This window comes from Mastigoproctus giganteus, chromosome 5, assembly GCF_048544385.1.
Source record: "Mastigoproctus giganteus isolate SK-2022 chromosome 5, ASM4854438v1, whole genome shotgun sequence".
Classification (NCBI taxonomy): Eukaryota; Metazoa; Arthropoda; class Arachnida; order Uropygi; family Thelyphonidae; genus Mastigoproctus; species Mastigoproctus giganteus.
Window position 1 is genome coordinate 2,572,619 of NC_143579.1, and position 23,515 is coordinate 2,596,133.

Here is a 23,515-nt window from a genome sequence, read left to right on the forward strand (position 1 = left end):
TGGGTTTTGTCAATGATATATTGGAATTTTGCTACCAGAGAAGAGGAGGTTTTCGTCCCTCTGTATAAGGGAATGGTCAGGCCACGCCTTGAGTACTGCGTACAGGTCTGGATGCCTTAATTTAGGAAGGATATAGATTTGTTTAAGCGTGTACAGAGAAGGGCAACAAGATTTCCTGAATTGTTGGGGAATGAAGGGATCCTCTTACCAAGAGAGGCTTAAGTTCTGCAAATGGCAATGGCTGGATACTAGGCTCCTGGGCGGTGATCTGATTGAGGTGTATAAGGCCTTGGATGGGTTGAGCACGCTGACGTCTGATGGGATCCTTCCACTTTTTCAGATCACGAACCTAAGGGGGCATAAATCTATTAGAATGAGCAGAAGCCTGAAAAACAAGATGCATGGTATTTCAGAGACTGCTGGGAGCCATTGCGGTACAAGTAAACACATGGGTTGTGTTAGGGTAGCTTGGGAATAGAAATAGGTGCAGGTATACTTGCATGTACACCAATGCTAGGAGTTTAGTAAATAAATTTGATGAATTTGAGGTATTGCTCAAAACATCGAAGGCAGATATTGTTGGGATATCAGAGACGTGGTGTCACACAGATATAAGGGATGCAGAACTGCAATTTGGGGAGTACAACGTCTACAGAAAGGATAGACAGGATAGGAAGGGAGGAGGGGTTATGTTATTAGTTAAGAAACACATAAAAACCAAGGAAGTGAAGCCAGTCGACATCGCTGGACAGTGCAGTGTGGAGTCAGTTTGGTGTGACATAAACATTGGGAGATCAAAATTGAGAGTAGGAGTGTGCTATAGGCCTAATGACTCTGATGAGTATAATAAGGAACTGTACAGGGAAATAGAGTGGGCCAGTAAATCAGAGTGTCTTATAATGGGAGATTTTAATTTCCCAGATATTGACTGGAATTTGGGGGCTGGTTACTCACACACTAGCAGGACTTTTGTGGATTTATTGGATGATTGTTTTCTACATCAGCATGTTCGGGAGGCAACTAGAGGGAGTAATACTCTTGATTTGATTATCAGCAGTGATTCTTCATGCATTAAGAATCTGCAGATAAATGAACCACTAGGTGGCAGTGATCACAGTGTGCTGAAGTGGGATTTACTCAAAGAGGTAACTACCATTAGGGGTAAAGGGAAGGGTTATTGCTTCCGTAAAGGCGACTACGATGGACTGAGACAGTATTTAAATTCTATACAGTGGGACCAACTGATGATGTTACCAACAGCAAATTCAAAATGGGAAGCATTCAAAGAACTTATCTTGGAGGCTACTAGGCTTTACATACCAACTAAGAAATATTGTTCAAGGTTTAGGCCAAAATGGATGTCAGATGAACTAATGAGGCATATGGCAGAGAAGAAAAATGCATGGGATACATACAAATTAACACATGACACAGAAGCCCATGATAGATACAAGTTGATATGCAACCAAGTTACAAAGGAGGTTAGGCAGGCGAAGGCAGATTACGAGAAATCCTTGGCAAGGGATGCAAAGAAAACAGCAAAGAGTTCTTTACTTATGTAAACTCTAGAAGGAAAGGGATGAATCAGATTGGTCCACTTGATATTGATGGGTCAAGTGTTGATGATCCTGCTCAGGTAGCAAACAAACTAAATGAATATTTTGCATCGACATTCACACATGAGGAGTTATTCAGCGAGGGGAATGCCAGAGGTGTATTCAACTCTAGCAGTAAGCTACAGAATCTTGAAATAACTGGGAGTAAAGTGGAGGAGAAACTGTTGAAGATAAACACAAGAAAGGCACCCGGGGTGGATGGGATCTATCCAGTTATATTAAAGGAGGCAGCAAAGGAAGTAAGCAAACCCTTAGCCATAATTATGAGAGCTTCCTTGGACTCAGGGGAGGTACCCGTAGACTGGAAATGTGCAAATGTGACCCCAATTCACAAAGGAGGATCAAAGGCTGACACAAGTAATTATAGACCTGTGAGCTTAACTTCTGTTCCAGGAAAATTAATGGAGGCACTGGTTAAAGAAGCACTGCAGGATCATTTAGACAAGACTTCAGTTATAGCTCAGACACAGCATGGTTTTGTTAAGGGGAAGTCTTGCCTGACCAACTTGATTGGATACTATGATGCAGTCACAAAAGAACAGGATGCAGGGAATAACTTTGATATTATATACTTGGATCTTAGAAAGGCTTTTGGTACTGTTGCACATGAAAGACTGCTACACAAATTGGAGCAGTGTGACATTGGAGGCAAATTGCTGCTATGGATAAAGGGGTGGTTTAGGGGGAGAAGACAGAGAGTGGTAATCAATGGACACTGCTCATCGTGGACTGATGTCATTAGTGGAGTCCCTCAGGGCTCAGTGTTGGGTAACTTATCATTTATTTATAATTTATAATTTATCATTTATAAATACAGAAAACATTATTGTTTTCTGTATTTATAAATGATATTGATGATGGTATATCGGGCTTAATGTCCAAGTTTGCAGACGATACAAAGGTTGGCAGGGTTGTCAAGGACACTACTGACACTATGCTGCTGCAACAGAATCTGGAAAGGTTGAGCAGATGGGCTGAGAGGTGGCAAATGAAGTTTAACATTGATAAATGTAAAGTACTACACATGGGAAACAGCAACCCCAGAGCAACGTATCAACACTGTGGTACTACACTGACAGTGGTAGAGAATGAAAGGGACTTGGGGGTGGTTGTGCAGGCAGATATGAAGTTCTCTGAGCAGTGCAGGCGGGCTGCAAGGGTAGCTCATGGAGTATTGTCAATGATATACAGGAATTTTTCCAGCAGGGATAAGGAGGTGATTATTCCATTGTATAAGGCGATGGTCAGGCCACACCTAGAGTACTGTATACAGGTCTGGAGACCTCATTTCAAGAAGGATGTAGAGCTGCTGGAACGAGTACAGAGAAGGGCAACAAGATTAGTGAATGGAACAAAGGGGTGCTCTTACGAAGAAAGGCTTAAGTTTTGCAAATTACAGTGTCTGGAGACTAGGCACCAGCGAGGTGATCTGATAGAGGTTTATAAAGCCTTGAATGGTTTAAGCATGCTCAATGCTGATGGGATTCTTCCTCTAGCTCAGAAAAATCACCTGAGAGGGCATAAATTCAAATTGAGGAAAGACAGATGTAGGATAGACGTGCGGAAATTTGCCTTTAGCCAGCGGGTGGTTGGTTGGTGGAACAGACTTCCATCCCTTGTGGTGGAGGTTGATAGCCTAAATAAATTTAAGGCTCAGCTGGACAGGTATTTTGAACGAACAGAGGGGTGAAGTGGAAGTGGTTTTTTTTTTTTTTTTGGCTGATGCTGCATAAGCTTGCTTTCTTGCATCAAATGCCTCTACTAATGCTAATGCTAATGCTAATGCTAAATTCAAATTCAGAAACGACAGATGTAGAATAGATGTGCGGAAATTTGCCTTTAGCCAGCGGGTTGTTAATTGCTTTAACAAACTAACATCTGTCGTTGTGGAAGTTGATAGGCTGAATAATTTTAAGGAGGAACTGGACAGGCATTTGGAGGGAATGGTGTGATTTTTTTTTTTTTTTTGCTGATGCTGCATAAGCTCATACACCTGCTTTCTTGCATCACATGCCACTACTACTACTACTACTACTACTACTACTGGTGCTGCTACTACTGCTTCTACTACTACTACTACTACTACTACTACTGTTACTACTACTACTACTACTACTGCTACTACTGCCATTAAGAACCCTGCCAATCTTTGTGTGAACTACAAACTTCGATACTAAACCTGATATACCTTCATCAATATTATTGATAAATTTACAAAATAACAGTGGATCCAACACCTAACCCTGTGGGACTCCACTAATAACATTAGTCCACGAACAGCAGCACCCTCTGAATGCCACTCTCTGTCTACTCCCACTCAACCATCCTTTTTTCCATTGTAGCAATTTACCCTTAATACCATTGTGCTGCAATTTGTACAGTAGTGTTCCATGCGCAACAGTTTCAAAAGCTTTCCTGAAATCCAAGTATATGATATCAAATTTTTTTTGCATCCAGTGTTTTTGTAACCACATTATAGGTAATACCCAATCAAAATTGTCAGACAAGACTTTCCCTTAACAAACCCATGCTGTGTCTGAATTATTGCTTCAGTATTGTGTATATGATCCTGCCATGCATTTTTAACCAGCCAGTGACTTCATTATTTTACCCGGCTGTCTGTAATTACTTGTGTCACCCTTCGATCTCCCTTTCTGAATTGGGGACGCATTTGCACATTTGGTCGGAAATAATGACCACCGTATATCCCAGGAGAAATTTGGCCTTAGTTGTTATGCTCGTAAAAACCAAAAAACAAGAACCGCCCTTATTGGAAATATGTGAATATTTGTATGGATCCGTCTTATTATAGATATATTCTGACGTACCTAGCTACATCTTTTCAAGCCTTGTTTTCCTTGCTGATGTGTTTTCTGCATTTCTTGAATGCTGGATATCAATTATGGGAAGTGTATTTTTTCTTTTCGTTTTTCTTTTTTTTTCCCCTTTTGTCGTATAAGCTTGCTTTCTTTCATGGTTTGCTTCTACCATACGAAATTTTGAGTAGAAACAGATCATTGATTATATTACTCAAAATCCGAGAGTACTGTACTTAATACAGTAGTATCTTACTGCTCTGTGAATTCGAGTTTCTTTAACAGACTATCTTGAAGACGAGTTGGCAACTCTAGTGTTTTGCCGCGAACGTGTAATTGATTTGGTGTTTGTGGTGTGTGTCGGGAAAATAAATGATATTATTTAGTAGATATTACGAAAGAACAACTTAAAAATATGGCTGTTAAGCTTTCAGGTGGTTCAATTAAGGTGAGAATTTTCTTTGATTAGTAGAATTTGCAAAGTTGTAACCAGTGGCGGCTCGTGACTGATGTTTAATGCTCAGAATAATCACCTGAGAGGGCATAAATTGAGGAAGGACGGATGTCGGATAGATGTGCGGAAATTTGCCTTTGGCCAGCGGGTGGTTGGTTGGTGGAACCGACTTCCATCACTTGTTGTTGAAGTTGATAGCCTAAACAAATTTAAAGCTCAACTGGACAGGTATTTCGAACGAACGGAGGGGTGAAATGGGAGTGGTGTGTTTTTTTTTGGCTGATGCTGAATAAGCTTGCTTTCTTGCATCATATGCCTCTACTAATGCTAATGCTAATGTTTGGAAGTTCTGCGTCTTAAATTTCTATTAAATTACCTTGGTTATAAGACATATAGACATACACAGTAATAATAATAAGCAAGTTAAAAATACTACAAAAAATTAACTAGATATTTACTATTAACAGACTTGAACTTTTATTTAAATACAAAATCCATTCGGTTTTTATTTGTTGAAAAGAGATTAATTTTTTCATTCCAGTTTGGTGCACTGTTGACCAAGCTTTTCTCTATTGAAAACATTTCTTGACCGTTTAGCCGTTCCTGATTCATAGTGCCCCTTAAAAATGTTTTAGCATTAGCATTAGTAGAGGCATTTGATGCAAAAAAGCAAGCTTATGCAGCATCAGCCAAAAAAAAAAAAAAAAAAAAAAAACCACTTCCACTTCACCCCTCTGTTCGTTCAAAATACCTGTCCAGCTGAGCCTTAAACTTATTTAGGCTATCAACCTCCACCACAAGGGATGGAAGTCTGTTCCACCAACCAACCACCCGCTGGCTAAAGGCAAATTTCCGCACGTCTATCCTACATCTGTCTTTTCTCAATTTGAATTTATGCCCTCTCAGGTGATTTTTCTGAGCTAGAGGAAGAATCCCATCAGCATTGAGCATGCTTAAACCATTCAAGGCTTTATACACCTCTATCAGATCACCTCGCTGGTGCCTAGTCTCCAGACACTGTAATTTGCAAAACTTAAGCCTTTCTTCGTAAGAGCACCCCTTTGTTCCATTCACTAATCTTGTTGCCCTTCTCTGTACTCGTTCCAGCAGCTCTACATCCTTCTTGAAATGAGGCCTCCAGACCTGTATACAGTACTCTAGGTGTGGCCTGACCATCGCCTTATACAATGGAATAATCACCTCCTTATCCCTGCTGGAAAAATTCCTGTATATTATTGACAATACTCCATGAGCTACTCTTGCAGCCCATCTGCACTGCTCAGAGAACTTCATATCTGCCTGCACAACCACCCCCAAGTCCCTTTCATTCTCTACCACTGTCAGTGTTGTACCACAGAGTTGATACGTTGCTCTGGGGTTGCTGTTTCCCATGTGTAGTACTTTACATTTGTCAATGTTAAACTTCATTTGCCACCTCTCAGCCCATCTGCTCAACCTTTCCAGATCCTGTTGCAGCAGCATAGTAGTGTCAGTAGTGTCCTTGACAACCCTGCCAACCTTTGTATCATCTGCAAACTTGGACATTAATCCCGATATACCATCATCAATATCATTTATAAATACAGAAAACAGTAATGGACCCAACACTGAGCCCTGAGGGACTCCACTAATAACATCAGTCCACGATGAGCAGTGTCCATTGATTACCACTCTCTGTCTTCTCCCCCTCAACCACCCCTTTATCCATAGCAGCAATTTGCCTCCAATGTCACACTGCTCCAATTTGTGTAGCAGTCTTCCATGTGCAACAGTATCAAAATCCTTTCTAAGATCCAAGTATATAATATCAAAGTTATTCCCTGCATCCAGTTCTTTTGTGACTGCATCATAGTATCCAATCAAGTTGGTCAGGCAAGACTTCCCCTTAACAAAACCATGCTGTGTCTGAGCTATAACTGAAGTCTTGTCTAAATGATCCTGCAGTGCTTCTTTAACCAGTGCCTCCATTAATTTTCCTGGAACAGAAGTTAAGCTCACAGGTCTATAATTACTTGTGTCAGCCTTTGATCCTCCTTTGTGAATTGGGGTCACATTTGCACATTTCCAGTCTATGGGTACCTCCCCTGAGTCCAAGGAAGCTCTCATAATTATGGCTAAGGGTTTGCTTACTTCCTTTGCTGCCTCCTTTAATATAACTGGATAGATCCCATCCACCCCGGGTGCCTTTCTTGTGTTTATCTTCAACAGTTTCTCCTCCACTTTACTCCCAGTTATTTCAAGATTCTGTAGCTTACTGCTAGAGTTGAATACACCTCTGGCATTCCCCTCGCTGAATAACTCCTCATGTGTGCATGTCGATGCAAAATATTCATTTAGTTTGTTAGCTACCTGAGCATGATCATCAACACTTGACCCATCAATATCAAGTGGACCAATCTGATTCATCCCTTTCCTTCTAGAGTTTACATAAGTAAAGAACTCTTTGCTGTTTTTCTTTGCATCCCTTGCCAAGGATTTCTCGTAATCTGCCTTCGCCTGTCTAACCTCCTTTGTAACTTGGTTGCATATCAACTTGTATCTATCATAGGCTTCTGTATCATGTGTTAATTTGTATGTATCCCATGCATTTTTCTTCTCTGCCATATGCCTCATTAGTTCATCTGACATCCATTTTGGCCTAAACCTTGAACAATATTTCTTAGTTGGTATGTAAAGCCTAGTAGCTTCCAAGATAAGTTTTTGAATGCTTCCCATTTTGAATTTGCTGTTGGTAACATCATCAGTTGGTCCCACTGTATAGAATTTAAATACTGTCTCAGTCCATCGTAGTCGCCTTTACGGAAGCAATAACCCTTCCCTTTACCCCTAATGGTAGTTACCTCTTTGAGTAAATCCCACTTGAGCACACTGTGATCACTGCCACCTAGTGGTTCATTTATCTGCAGATTCTTAATGCATGAAGAATCACTGCTGATAATCAAATCAAGAGTATTACTCCCTCTAGTTGCCTCCCGAAAATGCTGATGTAGAAAACAATCATCCAATAAATCCACAAAAGCCCTGCTAGTGTGTGAGTATCCAGCCCCCAAATTCCAGTCAATATCTGGGAAATTAAAATCTCCCATTATAAGACACTCTGATTTACTGGCCCACTCTATTTCCCTGTATAGTTCCTTATTATACTCATCAGAGCCATTAGGCCTATAGCACACTCCTACTCTCAATTTTGATCTCCCAATGTTTATGTCACACCAAACTGACTCCACACTGCACTGTCCAGCGATGTTGACTGGCTTCACTTCCTTGGTTTTTATGTGTTTCTTAACTAATAGCATAACACCTCCCCCCTTCCTATTCTGTCTATCCTTTCTGTAGACGTTGTACTCCCCAAATTGCAGTTCCGCATCTCTTATATCTGTGTGACACCACGTCTCTGATATCCCAACAATATCTGCCTTCGATGTTTTGAGCAATACCTCAAATTCATCAAATTTATTTACTAAACTCCTAGCATCGGTGTACACGCAAGTATACCTGCACCTGTTTCTATTCTTAGCTACCCTAACACAACCCATGTGTTTACTTGTACCGCAATGGCTCCCAGCAGTCTCTGAAATACCATGCATCTTGTTTTCCAGGCTTCTGCTCATTCTAATAGAAGCAGTGCAAGAATCTCTTTCACCTCTGCCAGTGGCTACTGTCAATCTATTAGTCTTTGTCTCCCCCCAAGCTAGCAGTTTTCCGACCCACCTAACACTGCCTCGATAGCATCAGCAAATATTCTTGCACCCTTTCTATTTAAGTGTATCCCATCCCTGTAGAAGCAATCTCTCCTGTTAACAAGTACAGTCCAGGTTGAAAAAAATTCTACCCCTTGAGCCTTGCACAATCTTTCCAGGGCCGAATTGATCGACAAGGCTCTCATCATATACTCCCTCCTATCGTGTCTGGGCAGAATTGCAGACACTTTCAAATTCAACCCTAATTCTCGGCTTTTGTTCAACAGTGACCTGTACTTGTTAAGTAATTCTGCCGGTCTCCCACTCTTAATATTATTAGTGCCAACGTGTACAACTATATCACCTTTTGTGCCCTTAAAAGATGATATTCGCTCTACAACGTCATCAACCTTTGCCGCTGGCAGACATACCCTGGTCCTGTTCCACCTATCTTTTTTACAAAGCATGTTCCCCGTTTCCCTGACAATAGAGTCACCAACAACTACTAGTTCCTTCGGGACCAGCGCATTCTGCCTTGGGGGTTGTCTCTGTGTCACGCGAAACCCAAGTGCAAGCTCTGGCGTTGATGTGGGCAGCTGAGAGCTTGATGGGCCCCTCAATTTAGTTTCTTCGCGGGCATCCACCCTGTCCTTCAAGCTCTCATATAGGCCCATAAGAACGCCGAGTTGTTGCCTGATATTCTTTTATTTTATTTCTTTTTTTTCTTCTTTTTTATTCTTAAAAAGTTTAAAATAAGTTTAAAAGAATAAAAAGTTTTTATTCTTTTTAATGTCGAACGGCAGCGTTTGGGCTCTGAAGTAGTCATCGGAATGGTCAAAAGAATTTTTATGAGTTTTGTAAATTCACCAAGAACTTCAGTTGGATTATTTTCTGAGATAAATTTTAGTAATTCAGTTAATTTGCAATAATTGTGTAGATCATGTCTGCTGTAGAAAACTTGTAATTCCGTAAGAAGTTTTTCTATTTCAGTCAAGGGATATGTAGTCTCAGTAGGCCTCAGTAGTCTCCCTATCTCTTCCGTGGGCATTTTCTTACAAAAAATAACACTTTCTCCTTTTTAAACAATTTAGCAGCAATTAATTGCTTTGTAAAAGAATATCTCACACCTATATAAAGACCTTTATAGTTGCTTCAATATTTCCTTCACTTCAATCATGAGTATTTTTGAAGGATTTTCACAGTACATTTCTGATTTTTAGAAAGGCATTCTTAAAGTTTCCTATATATTCATGTATTTTAACTGCCTCAATTTCCTGATATTGCATTTGATTATAAATAATTTCCACGTGAGGTATTATCTGATGGAAAAGTTCTATCCAGAACTCGAATTTTTCATTACTCAAGATGTGCAAAATTCCAGTTGCTTCTGAAATCGTCTTACCTACGTTTGCTGTCACTTGTAATTCTTCCCTGCACTTTTTTAGGGATTAAAAATTTTCATAAAATGCTGTTCACAGTATGTATATTGAAGTTCTATCTTGCAGGGGAAAGTCAGGCAACACGGCTGTCCATACGCTTTCTGAGAACAGAGTGACGCTGTTGGGATCTTGAGAAAATTGTTGGTATCGACATGAGGTTTGAAAAGAATATTCTTGAATCTCAGGTACACTTGCATTTCTCATCATCAGATTCAGTTGGTATGCATAGCAGTGAATAAAGTGTGCATTTTTGTACACTTCTTTCTTGCCTTTCATCGCACTTGCACCATCAGATGTCTGAGCAACCAGTTTTTGGGTATTTCCTTCGAGGATTATGTCTAACTGATCTAGAATGCACTTCAGTATTCCATCTGCCATTTGGTTTTCTGGAGTGAAAAAACTCTTCAAAAGTCTTCATTCAGTTCGTATCTCGGAACAGTTACTATTGTATATGTTCTGAAACATCTGTTGTGTCATCAGCCATGACAGCTACAAATGAAGCTTCTTTAATTTCTTTTTATTTTATCCTGGCATATTGCAGCAAACAGTCAAGAATATCATTCTGAATAGTTTTTGAAATACCTTTTAAATGCTGCATTACTTTCTAAATGGTTCTTTAAATTGGAATTTTTTTTTTTTTTTTTTTTTAATGTAAACCCCAAACACGAGAGGGATTAGAACCTATAGTACTTAGTACCGTGCTTGGGTTGGAGGTTGAGAAGGTGAAAGAAGATATTTGTTGACATTGGACTTGAACTTCTGTAGACTGAAATTTTCAGGAAATACTTATTAAGGAAGGTCGTTCCAGAATAACGGCAGTTGAATTAATAAACGAGGAAGATGAAAAGTTGGTTTTGTGAGTTTGGAGTTGGACAATAAATGGATGTTGGTTGGTGGTGGCACATCTTCGGACTGTTTTGAAAGAGAGAGGAAGTATCTGTAGAAGAGGCATGCAGCAGAAACAGTACGTCTATGAGACAGCGAGTGGAGAGACTGTTAAAGATGAATCATTAATTAACCTAACTGCCTTCTTCTGAATGGAATCAAGAATCCATTGAATGGAATGGAATCAAGAATGCCAGGGCAGATTTGCAATTTATACAGAGTGAGCAGCTGTTTGGAAAAAAAGTAAACACTTGGTTTTCTCTTTTGCCAAGAGCAAAAGAGAAAACCAAGTTTTTTAGATGCTGAGGAAGCAATATTTGTAATGTGCTTGTTGAAAGAGAGATTAGAGGTCAGGGTAATCCTCAAAAGAGATATATCATTTTGCCTAGAAATCGGAGTCTCACTAAAGATAAGCATAGGAGCAGAAGAATCCTTTTTGCAAGATATAAGACAAGACTGAGTTTTAGAAGGATTGAAATCAACTAAGTTGTCTTTGCCCCACTGGAGAATTACCCGAAGATCGGAATTTAAGGAATTGGTAGCAGATTTTCGAGAAGTTGAAGCTGATTGAACAGGGAAAGGTTTCTCAAAATGGAAAGTGGAATGCAATGTGCTATCATCGACAAAACTATGGATAGGATTTCCAGTCAATGCAAGAAGGTCATTAATATTCAAGAAGAAAAGAGTAGGGGAAAGAACTGAACCTTGGGAGGACACCGGCATTAGTGGAGAAGTTAGAAGACAGAGAGCCATCTACCATCACCCTCAGTGAGCGATCAGAGAGAAAACTGGATAACCAATTACTAAAAGCAGTTGGCAAACCATAAGATGGAAGCTTGTTTAGAAGACCTTTATGCCAAACACGATCGAAAGCCTTTGAGATGTCAAGAGCAACTACTTGTTTCACCGAACCTTTCCATTGAATTAGTTCATAAATGGGTAACATAAGCCAGAATATAACAACCACTGGATCAACACTGATGGAATCCATACTGGCGATCGTTGATCACATGGAAGGTTTCTAGGTAGTTTAAGAGTTGGCGGTTAATTGATTTCTCCATTACTTTAGAAAGAATAGCAGTAATTACAATGGGACGATAATTGGATGGGAGGGATTTGTCACCATTTTTAGGAACTGCCTGTATATGGGCAAATTTCCAAGCAGAAGGAAAAACACCTTTGGAATAAGAAAGTGAAAAAAGGCAGCAAAGAATAAGAGTAAGTTCTGGAGCCCAGGGTTTGAGAACAAGTGGAGAAATACCAATGGGACCTGGAGCATTCTTAGCATCAAGATACTTTGAAATCCTTCTGACATCCTTTTCATGGAAGACCACAGGAGGCATTGAATGGAGCGTGTTGGGAATGGTGGGAATTGTTTTACCAAGATCATTAATACATGAGTTGGAAGAAAAATGGGATGCTAGCAGGTCAGCTTTATCCTTGGCTGAAGTGACAACAGAACCATCTTGTTTGGACAGAGGTGGGAGCAGAGATGGGCAAAAGTTGCGGCCAATAGCTTTGGCAAGGGACCAGAATGCTCGGCTACCCGAGGGCAAGAAGCAAGTTTTCGACTCTTTGCCTGTTCAAACTCTAGTTTGCACTGATTAATAACTGCTATACAATTGTTGCGAGCTTTGGTGTAGGCAGAAAATGAAACTGAAGAATTAGAAACAAGCCAATTATGATATGCAACATTCTTCTCTTGAACAGCCTTAGCACTTTTATTGGAAAACCAAGGTTTAAATAAAGGACGAGATTTTAAAATGGAGTGTGGGATAAAGGATTCCATTCCTGCAAGAATAATTTCACTGACACGATCTGAGCAAACATTGACATCAGAAGTTTTGAAACAGTAATCCGACCAAGGAAAAGAAGTAAAGAAATTTTGCCGGTCATCGTATTTTGCATTCTTGTAATGCCAAACAGCACGAGGTTGGGAATGGCCATGAGAGAAAGGCTCCATTGGAGAAGAGACAATTTGTGATCTGAAGTGCCTAAAGGACCTCTCACTTCAACCGTGTACTTAGAAGGGTTGTTTGTGAGAAAAAGATCAAGCGTGTTGGCTGTATGATTAGGATTGTCCGGTATTCTTGTAGGTAAATGAACAATCTGTGCAAGGTCATTAGTAATTGCAAAAGCCTCAGCATCTCGACTAGCTGGGTCGGTGTGACTAGAAAGTGGAAGCCAACTGGAGTTGTGAACATTAAAATCACCAAGGAAAATTATCTCACTGTTAGGAAAGTTGGATCGGAGAAAGTCAAGTTGCAAAGAAAGGAAGTCAAAAAGCTCCAAGTGATTAGTGGAGTTGGGAGAACGGTAAAGACAACAGATGAATTTGACACAATGAGGTAGAGTGCTTTTAAGCCAGAGAAGATCAAAGAGAGTAGATTCCAAATTGCCAAGTCTCTGACAGGGCATATCAGAACAGACATATGTACAAGTACTACCTTTGAGGTGAAAGGAATCATACAGCAAATAATTAGGGCATCTGAGATCAGCAGTAGTTGAAGCAACCGATAACTGAGATTCTGTCAGAAAAAGTACATGGGGTTTGGCTGACAGCAAGTGGAAATGGACATCGTTAAGATTAGAATTGAGACCACGTATATTTGTGAAATGAATTAGCAAGTGCTTGGGAGGTTTAGATCTTTTCGCAGATAAGCTTTCTCTATTAGTTTGACAATTCATAGTGTATTCAATAGTAAGAAAAAGTGGGTGGGACGTGCAGTATAAAGTAATGAAATTTTCGGATACGGCGTACACATAGTAAGAATATACACAGATCCTTGACATAACATGGCATCGACAATGCTCCCCGCATACTCACTACTCGGACTCCCTCCAGTCACTATCTGCCAGAGTAGATGTAGCAAGATTATACACTAGCTGATCCGGAAGCCTCCTAGAGAGTTACCAATAGGTTCGGTTTGGTGTACTAACTAGTGGCCGGCCTGCAAACACCGTTTTAGAGCTGTACCCTTGAAATGTAAGGAATATTGGATCTTGCCACGATGTTCATTATAACCTCAAAAGTCATCAATCATACTGCATGATGAAAGAGATAGGGAAGGGTTGACCAGAACTTAGCGCTAGAGACTAAACATGGGTTCCACCACTTCAAGCCTCCAATAAGCAAAGTGGTGGTATTGCACCGGTTGATGAGAATCATCTACCACCTAGAACTGCCCGGTAACATAGAGAGGGCAGCATTCCTCCATGTGGTGTGGGGACCACACCTTGACCCCTGCATACATTGGTTCAAACCTGGGTGGTCACCCACCATGTACTTGTGCATGGAGATTATACCCAGGATTACTAACAGTCCCACCATCTTGAAGGTGCAAGCAGAGGATTTGGCTGTCACAGACTGTCCGGACTTCGCCAAAATTGGGTCAACTTGACTTGAGTGTCACCCAAATATCAGTTCCATCAGCGTTTTAGACTCGCATGTAGGAAGTGCAGCTTGTCTGGCATATCTGAGATAATGTCTATGACAACCTCAAGGACCATCTAATGTACAGCCAAAATTTATTAATCCTCTGTATACTCCTGAATTTTTAGAATCGTCTTTTTTATCATGTCTACGTAAAGGAATTTCAAACTGTCCACAAAATTTAATTATTTCTATTATTTTAATTCTATTATTTTAGATAATACCTCATGATACTTGGTAACTTTTCTGTTATGTTTGCAGATCGAAAGTCCATAGGCCTCACTAAGCTGTTCTTTAATATTTACGCTTCCTAAAAGCGATAATGAAATCACATTATGAATATGTTTCTTCGAACTCTCATGTTTTAGAGTTTTTTTCTTTCATTCTGTTTGTTTGTTTGTAGAGCCACTTTTTGTCCCCGTTAATTCACCTCCGAACAGTAAACATGGAAAACAAAACAATGCATTTTTAACTTCACAACCAGAAAGCCAACTTTTCCTTTGGTACCATTCAGTTTTAAAACTGTGAATATATTTCTTATTATTATTTATTCCCTGCTTAGAAATTTGAATCTTTGGTGTGGGCTGGCGTTCTTTCTTAATAGCATTTTTTTCTTGTAAAGATAATTGTGAAAAACTAAGTTGCTGAAGTTTATTCGCTGTCATGCGATTTACTTCATGGGGAAGCATGGAGGCCATGCTTCCCTATGAAGCATAAAATTTTCGAATAAAATTGCACAAAATCATATATTGTCGAAATAATGTTTTACTTACACATCACCTCATAATATAACTTCAACTTACCAAGTTCATGCTCAGTTAGCAATTAAGCTGTAATCACATAATTACACTGTTGAATGTTGATTATTGACTTAGCACTGATATCATTTAGTTACTTAATGGAAATTCGGGCAAATAACAAAAAGACACTGACATTGTGGCTGAACACCCATCATAGTCAACGATGAAATCTGCGCTGCGCACTTTACAGTGACTTTGATTCGTATAAAAAATGTATATTGGCAAGTTGCCAATGGCAACCAATTACAAGATATTAACTGAATGCAAAATGTGTCACTGCCTTGGTGCCAGGTGGGGCCTACAGTCAATTAAACTTCAATTGAAATGATTACTGGAAATAGAGGATGCATATATTATATGTGGGTCCTGTTAATAAAAATATTCATTGCATTGCATTGTTTTTCACAAAATTTCATATAATTGTTCACTGTATATCTAGATTTAAATAGCTGGGGGTGCCGCCCCTGGTTGTAACTTTTGCTGTTACTTCGTATATACCACTACTATTACTAATTGCAAAATGATTAGGAAAACTGATAAATTATATTTCACTAAATTGGCATTAAACTCATTAGAATAACAACAGGACATGTTGGGTAAAGCTTTTGTAATTGAGATTATAAAATAAAAGTTGTCTTGTCCAACATGTAGTATCAAGTTTAGAGACAATAGGATTTCATTAATGCTTTTTATATTATTATTATTAGCTCAAGAAAGCCTGAGGCTTATGTTGCACCAGCCAAAAAAAATTCCCGAGTTATGATATCCATTATTATTATTATTATTAGCTCAAGAAAGATTGAGGCTTATGCTGCACCAGCCAAAAAAAAATTCCCGAGTTATGATATCCATCTGAGGACCCTGGGTGTGCCAAGCCCATACTCACCAGATGTGTGTCTCTGGGGTGAAATTATAGAATTGGTGACAATTGTGGAAGTAATATTTCCTCCCTCCCATTTTCGGTAAAACTTTGGAATAGTGTATCCCGCAGTGCGACCAACGGTTGAAATGAATCATGTGGTTAGTCCTGTCATGTAAGAAGTCAGAGAAAAGCCTCCTGACAAACAGGTCTGTGACACACATAAACCCACACTCCAATTTGCTTGAATCCATCTTGAATTATTGGAGTAAACTAACCTATCCTTTTTTCACTAGAATGAAAATCCACATTTCTTTTGCCAGAATCTGTCCCCAAGTCGCGTAAGAACCCAACCATTTTTCACTGAACAAAAATGAATGTCATTTATAGGAAGTGTCATGATTGAAAACATGACACTTCCTATAAGTGTTTTTTCCTTCTAATTATAACTATCTTTCTCAGTTCAGATCCTTCATGTGACCTTCTGTTCGTCGGGTAGCCTTTCCCTGTAACTAGTCACGTAGCCTTTCCCTGTGTAAGGGATGCACTATACTAAAGTTCAGCCCTGATTTCTTCTAATCTTGCAAAATCAGCACTTTAGCATTAAACACTAAATCACATGTATTCCCCCCATGTAACCCCCACATTCCATGTAAACCCCCCCACATACCATGTTTGTAGTAGTAATGCAAATGATGCAAGAAAGCAAGCTTATACGAAAAAAAAACCAACACAGTTCACCCATTTGTACCTTCCAAGAATTCATCTAGTTCCTTCTCCAATTTATTCAACCCATCTATCCACTTCTGCAACAAGAGATGAAAGTTTGTTCCAACAAACAACCATCCGCTGGCTGAAAGCAAACTTCCGCACATCTATCCTGCAATCATCCTTCGTCAACTTGAATTTATTCCCCCTCTTGTAATATTCTTCTAATCGTTGGCAAATCGGCAAACTTCTGTGATTTAATTGACGTATTTGGTTGTAAATAAAATTTTTGAATATTTCTTATTAGACTGCAGCACTTCTTACTTTTCTTCTCCGTTACTTCTCCGAAATTAACTGTTTGCCAGACAACCTTGGATATATAGGTATTCCGTTTAGTATTGACATGTGAGCTGCGGATTTGAAATTTTTATTTTGAGCTCATTAGACGTAGTGTGAGGTGTATTGCACTCTACCAACATTTAAATATTAGTAATTTTTTGAATTACTAATATTTAAATTTGTTTTTGTTTTTTTAAATAAAAAACATAAATAGAAAAATAAATGCAAACAGTTGACAAAAGTTTGGTGTGACATAAGCATTGGGAGATCAAAATTGAGAGTAGGAGTGTGCTATAGGCCTAATGACTCTGATGAGTATAATAAGAAACTGTACGGAGAAATAGAGTGGGCCAGTAAATCAGAGAGTCTTATAATGGGGGATTTTAATTTCCCAGATACTGACTGGAATTTGTGGGTTGGTCACTCACACACACAAGCAAGGCTTTTGTGGATTAATCGGATTATTGTTTTTTACATCAGCATATTCTGGAGGCAACTAGAGGGAGTAATACTCTAGATTTGATTATCTGTAGTGATTCTTCATGCATTAGGAATCTGCAGATAAATGAACCACTAGGTGGCAATGATCAAAGTGTTCTGAAGTGGGAGTTACTCAAAGAGGTAACTACCATTAGGGGTAAAGGGAAGGGGTATTGCTTTCGTCAAGGTGACTACGATGGACTGAGACAGTATTTAAATTCTATAAAGTGGGATCAACTGATGATGTTACCAACAGCAAATTCAAAACGGGAAGCATTCAAAGAACTTATCTTGGAAGCTACTAGGCTTTAGATACCAACTAAGAAATATTGTTCAAGGTTTAGGCCTAAATGGATGTCAGATGAACTAATGAGACATATGGCAGAGAAGAAAAATGCATGGGATACATACAAATTAACACGTGACACAGAAGCCTATGATAGATACAAGTTGATCTGTAACCAAGTTATAAAGGAGGTTAGGCAGGCAAAGGCAGATTATGAGATATCCTTGGCAAGGGATGCGAAGAAAAACAGCAAAGAGTTCTTTACTTATGTAAACTCTAGAAGGAAGGGGATGAATCAGATTGGTCCACTTGATATTGATGGATCAACTGTTGATGACCCTGCTCAGGTAGCTAACAAACTAAATGAATATTTTGCATCGACATTCACACATGAAGAGTTATTCAGCGAGGGGAATGCCAGAGGTGTATTCAACTCTGGCAGTAAGCTAGAGAATCTTGTAATAACTGAGAGTAAAGTAGAGGAGAAATTGTTGAAGATAAACACAAGAAAGGCACATGGGGTGGATGGGATCTATCCAGTTATATTACAGGAGGCAGCAAAGGAAGTAAGCAAACCCTTAGCCATAATCATGAGAGCTTCCTTGGACTCAGGGGAGGTACCCATAGACTGGAGATGTGCAAATGTAACCCCAATTCACAAAGGAGGATCAAAGGCTGACACAAGTAATTATAGACCTGTTAGTTTAACTTCTGTTCCAGGTAAATTAATGGAGGCACTGGTTAAAGAAGCACTGCAGGATCATCTAGACAAGAATTCTTGCATCAAATGCCTCTGCTAATGCTAAAACATCAGATTCTATCAAAAGCCTTTGTTTCAATTTGCGGAATGTTTTTTTCAGAAATTCAATAAAAAAAATCAGTTTGTTTCTCATTTATTTTGTTCAGCGAATCATGATTTGATAGAACACAGTTGAATTTATTAAAAACAAATTTTTTGTAATTAAAACAGTGTTAAACAGATGCCACACAAGCATATACAGTAATACCCCGAAGTTACGCGATAGGTGGGTCCGACGAAAATCGCTTAAGTCGAATTCGCGTAAGTTGGGGTACAACTTTGCATATAAATACGTATAAATTTTGTTTAATTGGGACCAACGAATAACAAAAACACTAGTTTAGAAGAAAAATATTTATATAAAATTGCAGTTCTTTATACATATTAATACAAAATATGTATTAAAAAAATAAAGTTAGAAAAGTTATTTCAATGTCGATGGCTTCATAAAATCAAACAAATTTGTCTGACGACACAGCACCTTTTTTTCACGCAAAATTTCTTCATAGCAAGCTAATTTTTTTATTCCTTGCTTTGTAGCTATAACATGTTCTTCGTTGGAGTCTATGTTTTCTAAAATTTTTAAGCCCTTTTCAATTAAGCTGAGACCTTTTGTCAAGCTTGCAATTGTCATGTGCTTTTCTGGTGGAACTGGGCTTGAAGTGTCGGATACTTCAATGACGTTTTGCTCACGCATCTCTTTGAGCTACTTCATTGTCAGCTCCTGACTATGTGAATCCAACAGCTTGTTGACATCATCACCATTGACTTCCAAATCTAATTGCCTGGCAAGATTAAAAACTTCTTTTATCACACGAGCGACATGATCAGTTTCTGGTGTTGTTTTCGTCTCGTTTTTGAAAAAAAAAAATTGACAAAGTTTCTTCCAGACACCATTCAGTGTTTTTTTTGTGAATTTCATCCCAAGATTCTTCAATGATTCTTACGGAATCTAAAACATTGAATTGTTTCCAAAAGTCTTTAACAGATATCTCACTATTTTGTCTCATAGCTTCATTCAGACGTGCAAACGAACGCCTTGTGTAGTAAGCTTTGAATGTTTTGATGACTCCCTGGTCCATTGATTGAAGCAAGCTGGTTGTATTTGGAGGCAAAAACGCAACTTTCACACGTGGATCGAAATTAATTAGGGTGGCAGGAGAGTGACCGGGTGCATTGTTAATAAGAAGCATCACTTTAAATGGAATCTGTTTAGACTTGCAATAACGTTTGACTTCGGGTATGAAGTGGTGACCAAACCAGTCCTCAAAAACAGAAGCTGCCGCCCAAGCTTTGATTTGACTTCCAAATCACTGGTAAGCTAATTTTAGATATACACCAAACGAAGAAAATCAAGAACCGTGTAACTCAGAGTTCGCGTAAGTCGGGGTATTACTGTATACAGTTCATTCCGGTTATTTGGGACACATTGGGACTAGACATTCTGGTCCGATTAAGCGGCTGCTCCAATTATCCGAAGTTTCACGTAAATAGGTACAATGTACCCCCCCCTTACAATTAGTTTACTGTACAATCAAATCACGTTACGACAAACTCACCATAGTAAAGTACCGTTCACTATACGATGTGTAGTAAGGGCCGGTCATTGTGATCACGTTTGTGAATTGAATTTTAATTCTATTAAACAGTGATTCTAATTAGAGAAAATAGGAGGAATACTATCCACAGGCTATAAAAGTAAAGATATGTTAAGCACAAATTTACCCTTTATTACCTTACCAATTAAAAAATTAAATGATACGTGAAAATCGGAAGAATATACGTGATACTTGGAATAATTAATACGTACTGTAATATGTACATACGAACTAGTTGACATTTCTGTTCACCGACATTTGTGGCTGGGGGTTAAAATTTAAAACAGTAAAAAGATAAGCAATCAATAACAAAGAACATGGCACACACAAATTGCAAATAACACGATACATGCAAGTGAGAATGGAGTAACGAGTTACAAAGCTTTAAAAATAGGAATGAAGAGAAGATCTGAAAATTAATTTTTTTATATGATTGAAGATTTCATGGAAGTGTAAACACATTTCACCATAATAACCCACAGAATTCCAGCTGTCGAGTATTATCGCAAATTCAGTAAGATTGAGTTTATTGTCCGTTTGTGACAGATTTCACTAACAGAAAAGCCCAATAAAGAGGTGACTGCTAATTGTTTTATGGTTGTGACTTCAGAATTTCTACTGAACCACATGGTACCCTCGGAGACAATCTTAGGGTAATCTCTAGTGCTGCGGTCTCCTGCTCTGATTAAATGGTATGCTGTTCCAATTAAGCGAAGTAAACCCTGGCTGTTTTCTTGATTGGTTTCTGTTTTTTAAGATTTGCCCCAAATAAACGGCTGCCACGATTAACCGGTGGCCCAAATAAACGGAATCCACTGTATATTCATTTAGGGCAGGCCCGGGCAAACTATGGCCCGCGGGCCGCATGCGGCCCGCAGCACATTTGTGTGCGGCCCGCGAGCTTTAATTGTATTTTCGAAAAAAGTTTACTTATTTTATGCCCTTTGCGACGCCTTTTTGAAAAATAAATTTGTACAGTCCATTCCGGTTATTTGGGACACATCGGGACTAGTGCATTTTGGCTTGATTAAGCGGCTGCCCCAATTATCCGAAGTTTCACGTAAATAGTTAAAAATGCAATGTACTCCCCCTTTACAATTGTTTCACTGTACAATCAAATCACATTACGATGGAGTCAGCATCGTAATGTGATTTGATAGGTAGCATGTAAAGTACCGTTCACTATTACAATGTGCAGTAAGCGCCGGTCATTGTGATCACGTTTGTGAATTGAATTTTAATTCTATTAAACAGCGATTCTAATTAGCGAAAATAGGAGGAATATTATCCACAGGTTATAAAAGTAAAGTTATATTAAACAGCACAAATTTACCCTTTATTACCTTACTAATTAAAAAATTAAATGATACGTGAAAATCGGAAGAATATACGTGATAATCGGAAGAATTAATACGTACTGTAATATGTACATACGAACTAGTTGACATTTCTGTTCACTGACATTTGTGGGTGGGGGTTAAAATTTAAAACGGTAAAAAGATAAGCAATCAATAACAAAGAACACGGTACACACAAATTGCAAGTAACAGGATACGCGCAAGTGAGAACGGAGTAACGAGTTACAAAGATTTAAAAATAGGAATGAAGAGAAGATCTGAAAATTAATTTTTTTATATGATTGAAGATTTCATGGAAGTGTAAACACATTTCACCATAATAACCCACAGAATTCCAGCTGTCGTTATTATCGCAAATTCAATAAGATCGAGTTTACTGTCCGTTTATGATAGATTTCACTAACAGAAAAGCCCAATACACAGGTGACTGCTAATTGTTTTTATTGTTTTATGGTTGTGACCTCCAGAATTTCGACCAAACCATGTGGTACCGTCGGAGACAATCGTAGGGTAATCTCCAGTGCTGGGGTCTCCTGCCCCGATTAAACGGCATGCTGTCCCAATTCCAACGGGCCCTTTTATAACAATATAATTTGCGATTATAAACTAACCGCGCGAAACTACAGTAACAGACAACTGGTGATGACGACAACAGCTTTGCTGAGGTGGCGGAGTAATAGGATAGAACTGCTGACTGCCCTCAGTTCCAATCTGTTTTCTCTGACGGTCATCCCGCAGTTAGTTTTTTGCGTTATCTTCGGTTATCATCTTTGGTGCCAGTAGCGATAAAAATATTTACGTCCTTTTAAAAATGAATAAAAAACGAAAAATTCAACAAGAGCATCGTGTCTTCAATGAAGAGTGGAGCACAAAATATTTTTTTGCTAACATAAATAATAAGCCTATTTGTCTCATCTGCCGGGAGAGTGTCTCAGTGTTGAAAGAGTACAACATTAAAAGACATTTCACTACTAAACATTCCGAATATGGTGCCAATTTAACTCCGGAAGCGAGAAAGAAAACTGCTGATGGATTGATTCAAAATTTATCTAGACAAGAAAATGTGTTTACGCGGGTAACTAAGGAACAAGAAGCTACTGTAGAGGCAAGTTTTGTTATTTCTCATATAATTGCAAAAAGCAACAAGCCTTTTTCTGATGGAGACTATATTAAAGAATGTATGACTGAAGCTTGTGGAATTATATGTCCTGACATTAAACACAAATTTGAGAATACTGTATAAGTTTATCTCGGCGAACCATAGTAAGAAGAATTGAATGTATCGATACAAATTTGAATGAACAATTATTATCAGTATTAGAATCCATAACATGGTACTCGATAGCTCTCGACGAAAGTAACGACCAAAAGAATACTGCGCAGTTATTAATTTTCATACGTGGATGTACCTCTAATTTTGAAATTATTGAAGAGCTTCTTTCGATGGAATCTCTTCAAGACCAAACAACGGGAGCAGATATATTTGAAAAAGTTGAAAAATGCTTAACAAGATATAATCTACAATGGAACAAAATGGTAAGCGTAACAACTGACGGAGCACCAAGTTTGACAGGTAAAAATGTTGGAGCGTTAAAGAAAATTCAGGATAAAATTTGTGAAAATTATCCTGATTATAATTTGATTACAATTCATTGTATTATACATCAACAAGTATTATGTAAAAATGTGTTAAAAGTTGAACATGTCACATCTTGTATTATTAAACTAGTAAATTTAATACGATCGAGGGGCCTGAAACACAGACAATTCATTAATTTTCTTCAAGATATTGAATCCGAGTACACAGATATTCCTTATCATAGCCAAATTCGTTGGCTTAGCTTAGGAAAAGTTCTTCGGCGAGTATGGGATCTTAAAGATGACATCATTTTATTTTTAAAACTGAAAAATATTATGGACTTTCCCGGATTAACTGATAATAACTGGATTTGTGATTTTGCGTTT

General features: G+C 38.6%; 1 protein-coding gene across 1 annotated transcript in view; it reads left to right on the plus strand.

Moving 5' to 3' along the window:
- The first annotated feature begins 4,770 nt into the window (after positions 1–4,770).
- The window catches only part of RPA1 (replication protein A 70), a 358,941-nt gene continuing 340,196 nt past the window's right edge, over positions 4,771–23,515 (plus strand). The window contains exon 1 of the mRNA XM_090373886.1: positions 4,771–4,880. Coding sequence (XP_090230012.1) covers positions 4,848–4,880 — 33 coding nt within the window. The 5' untranslated portion in view covers positions 4,771–4,847. The remainder of the gene's footprint in view (positions 4,881–23,515) is intronic.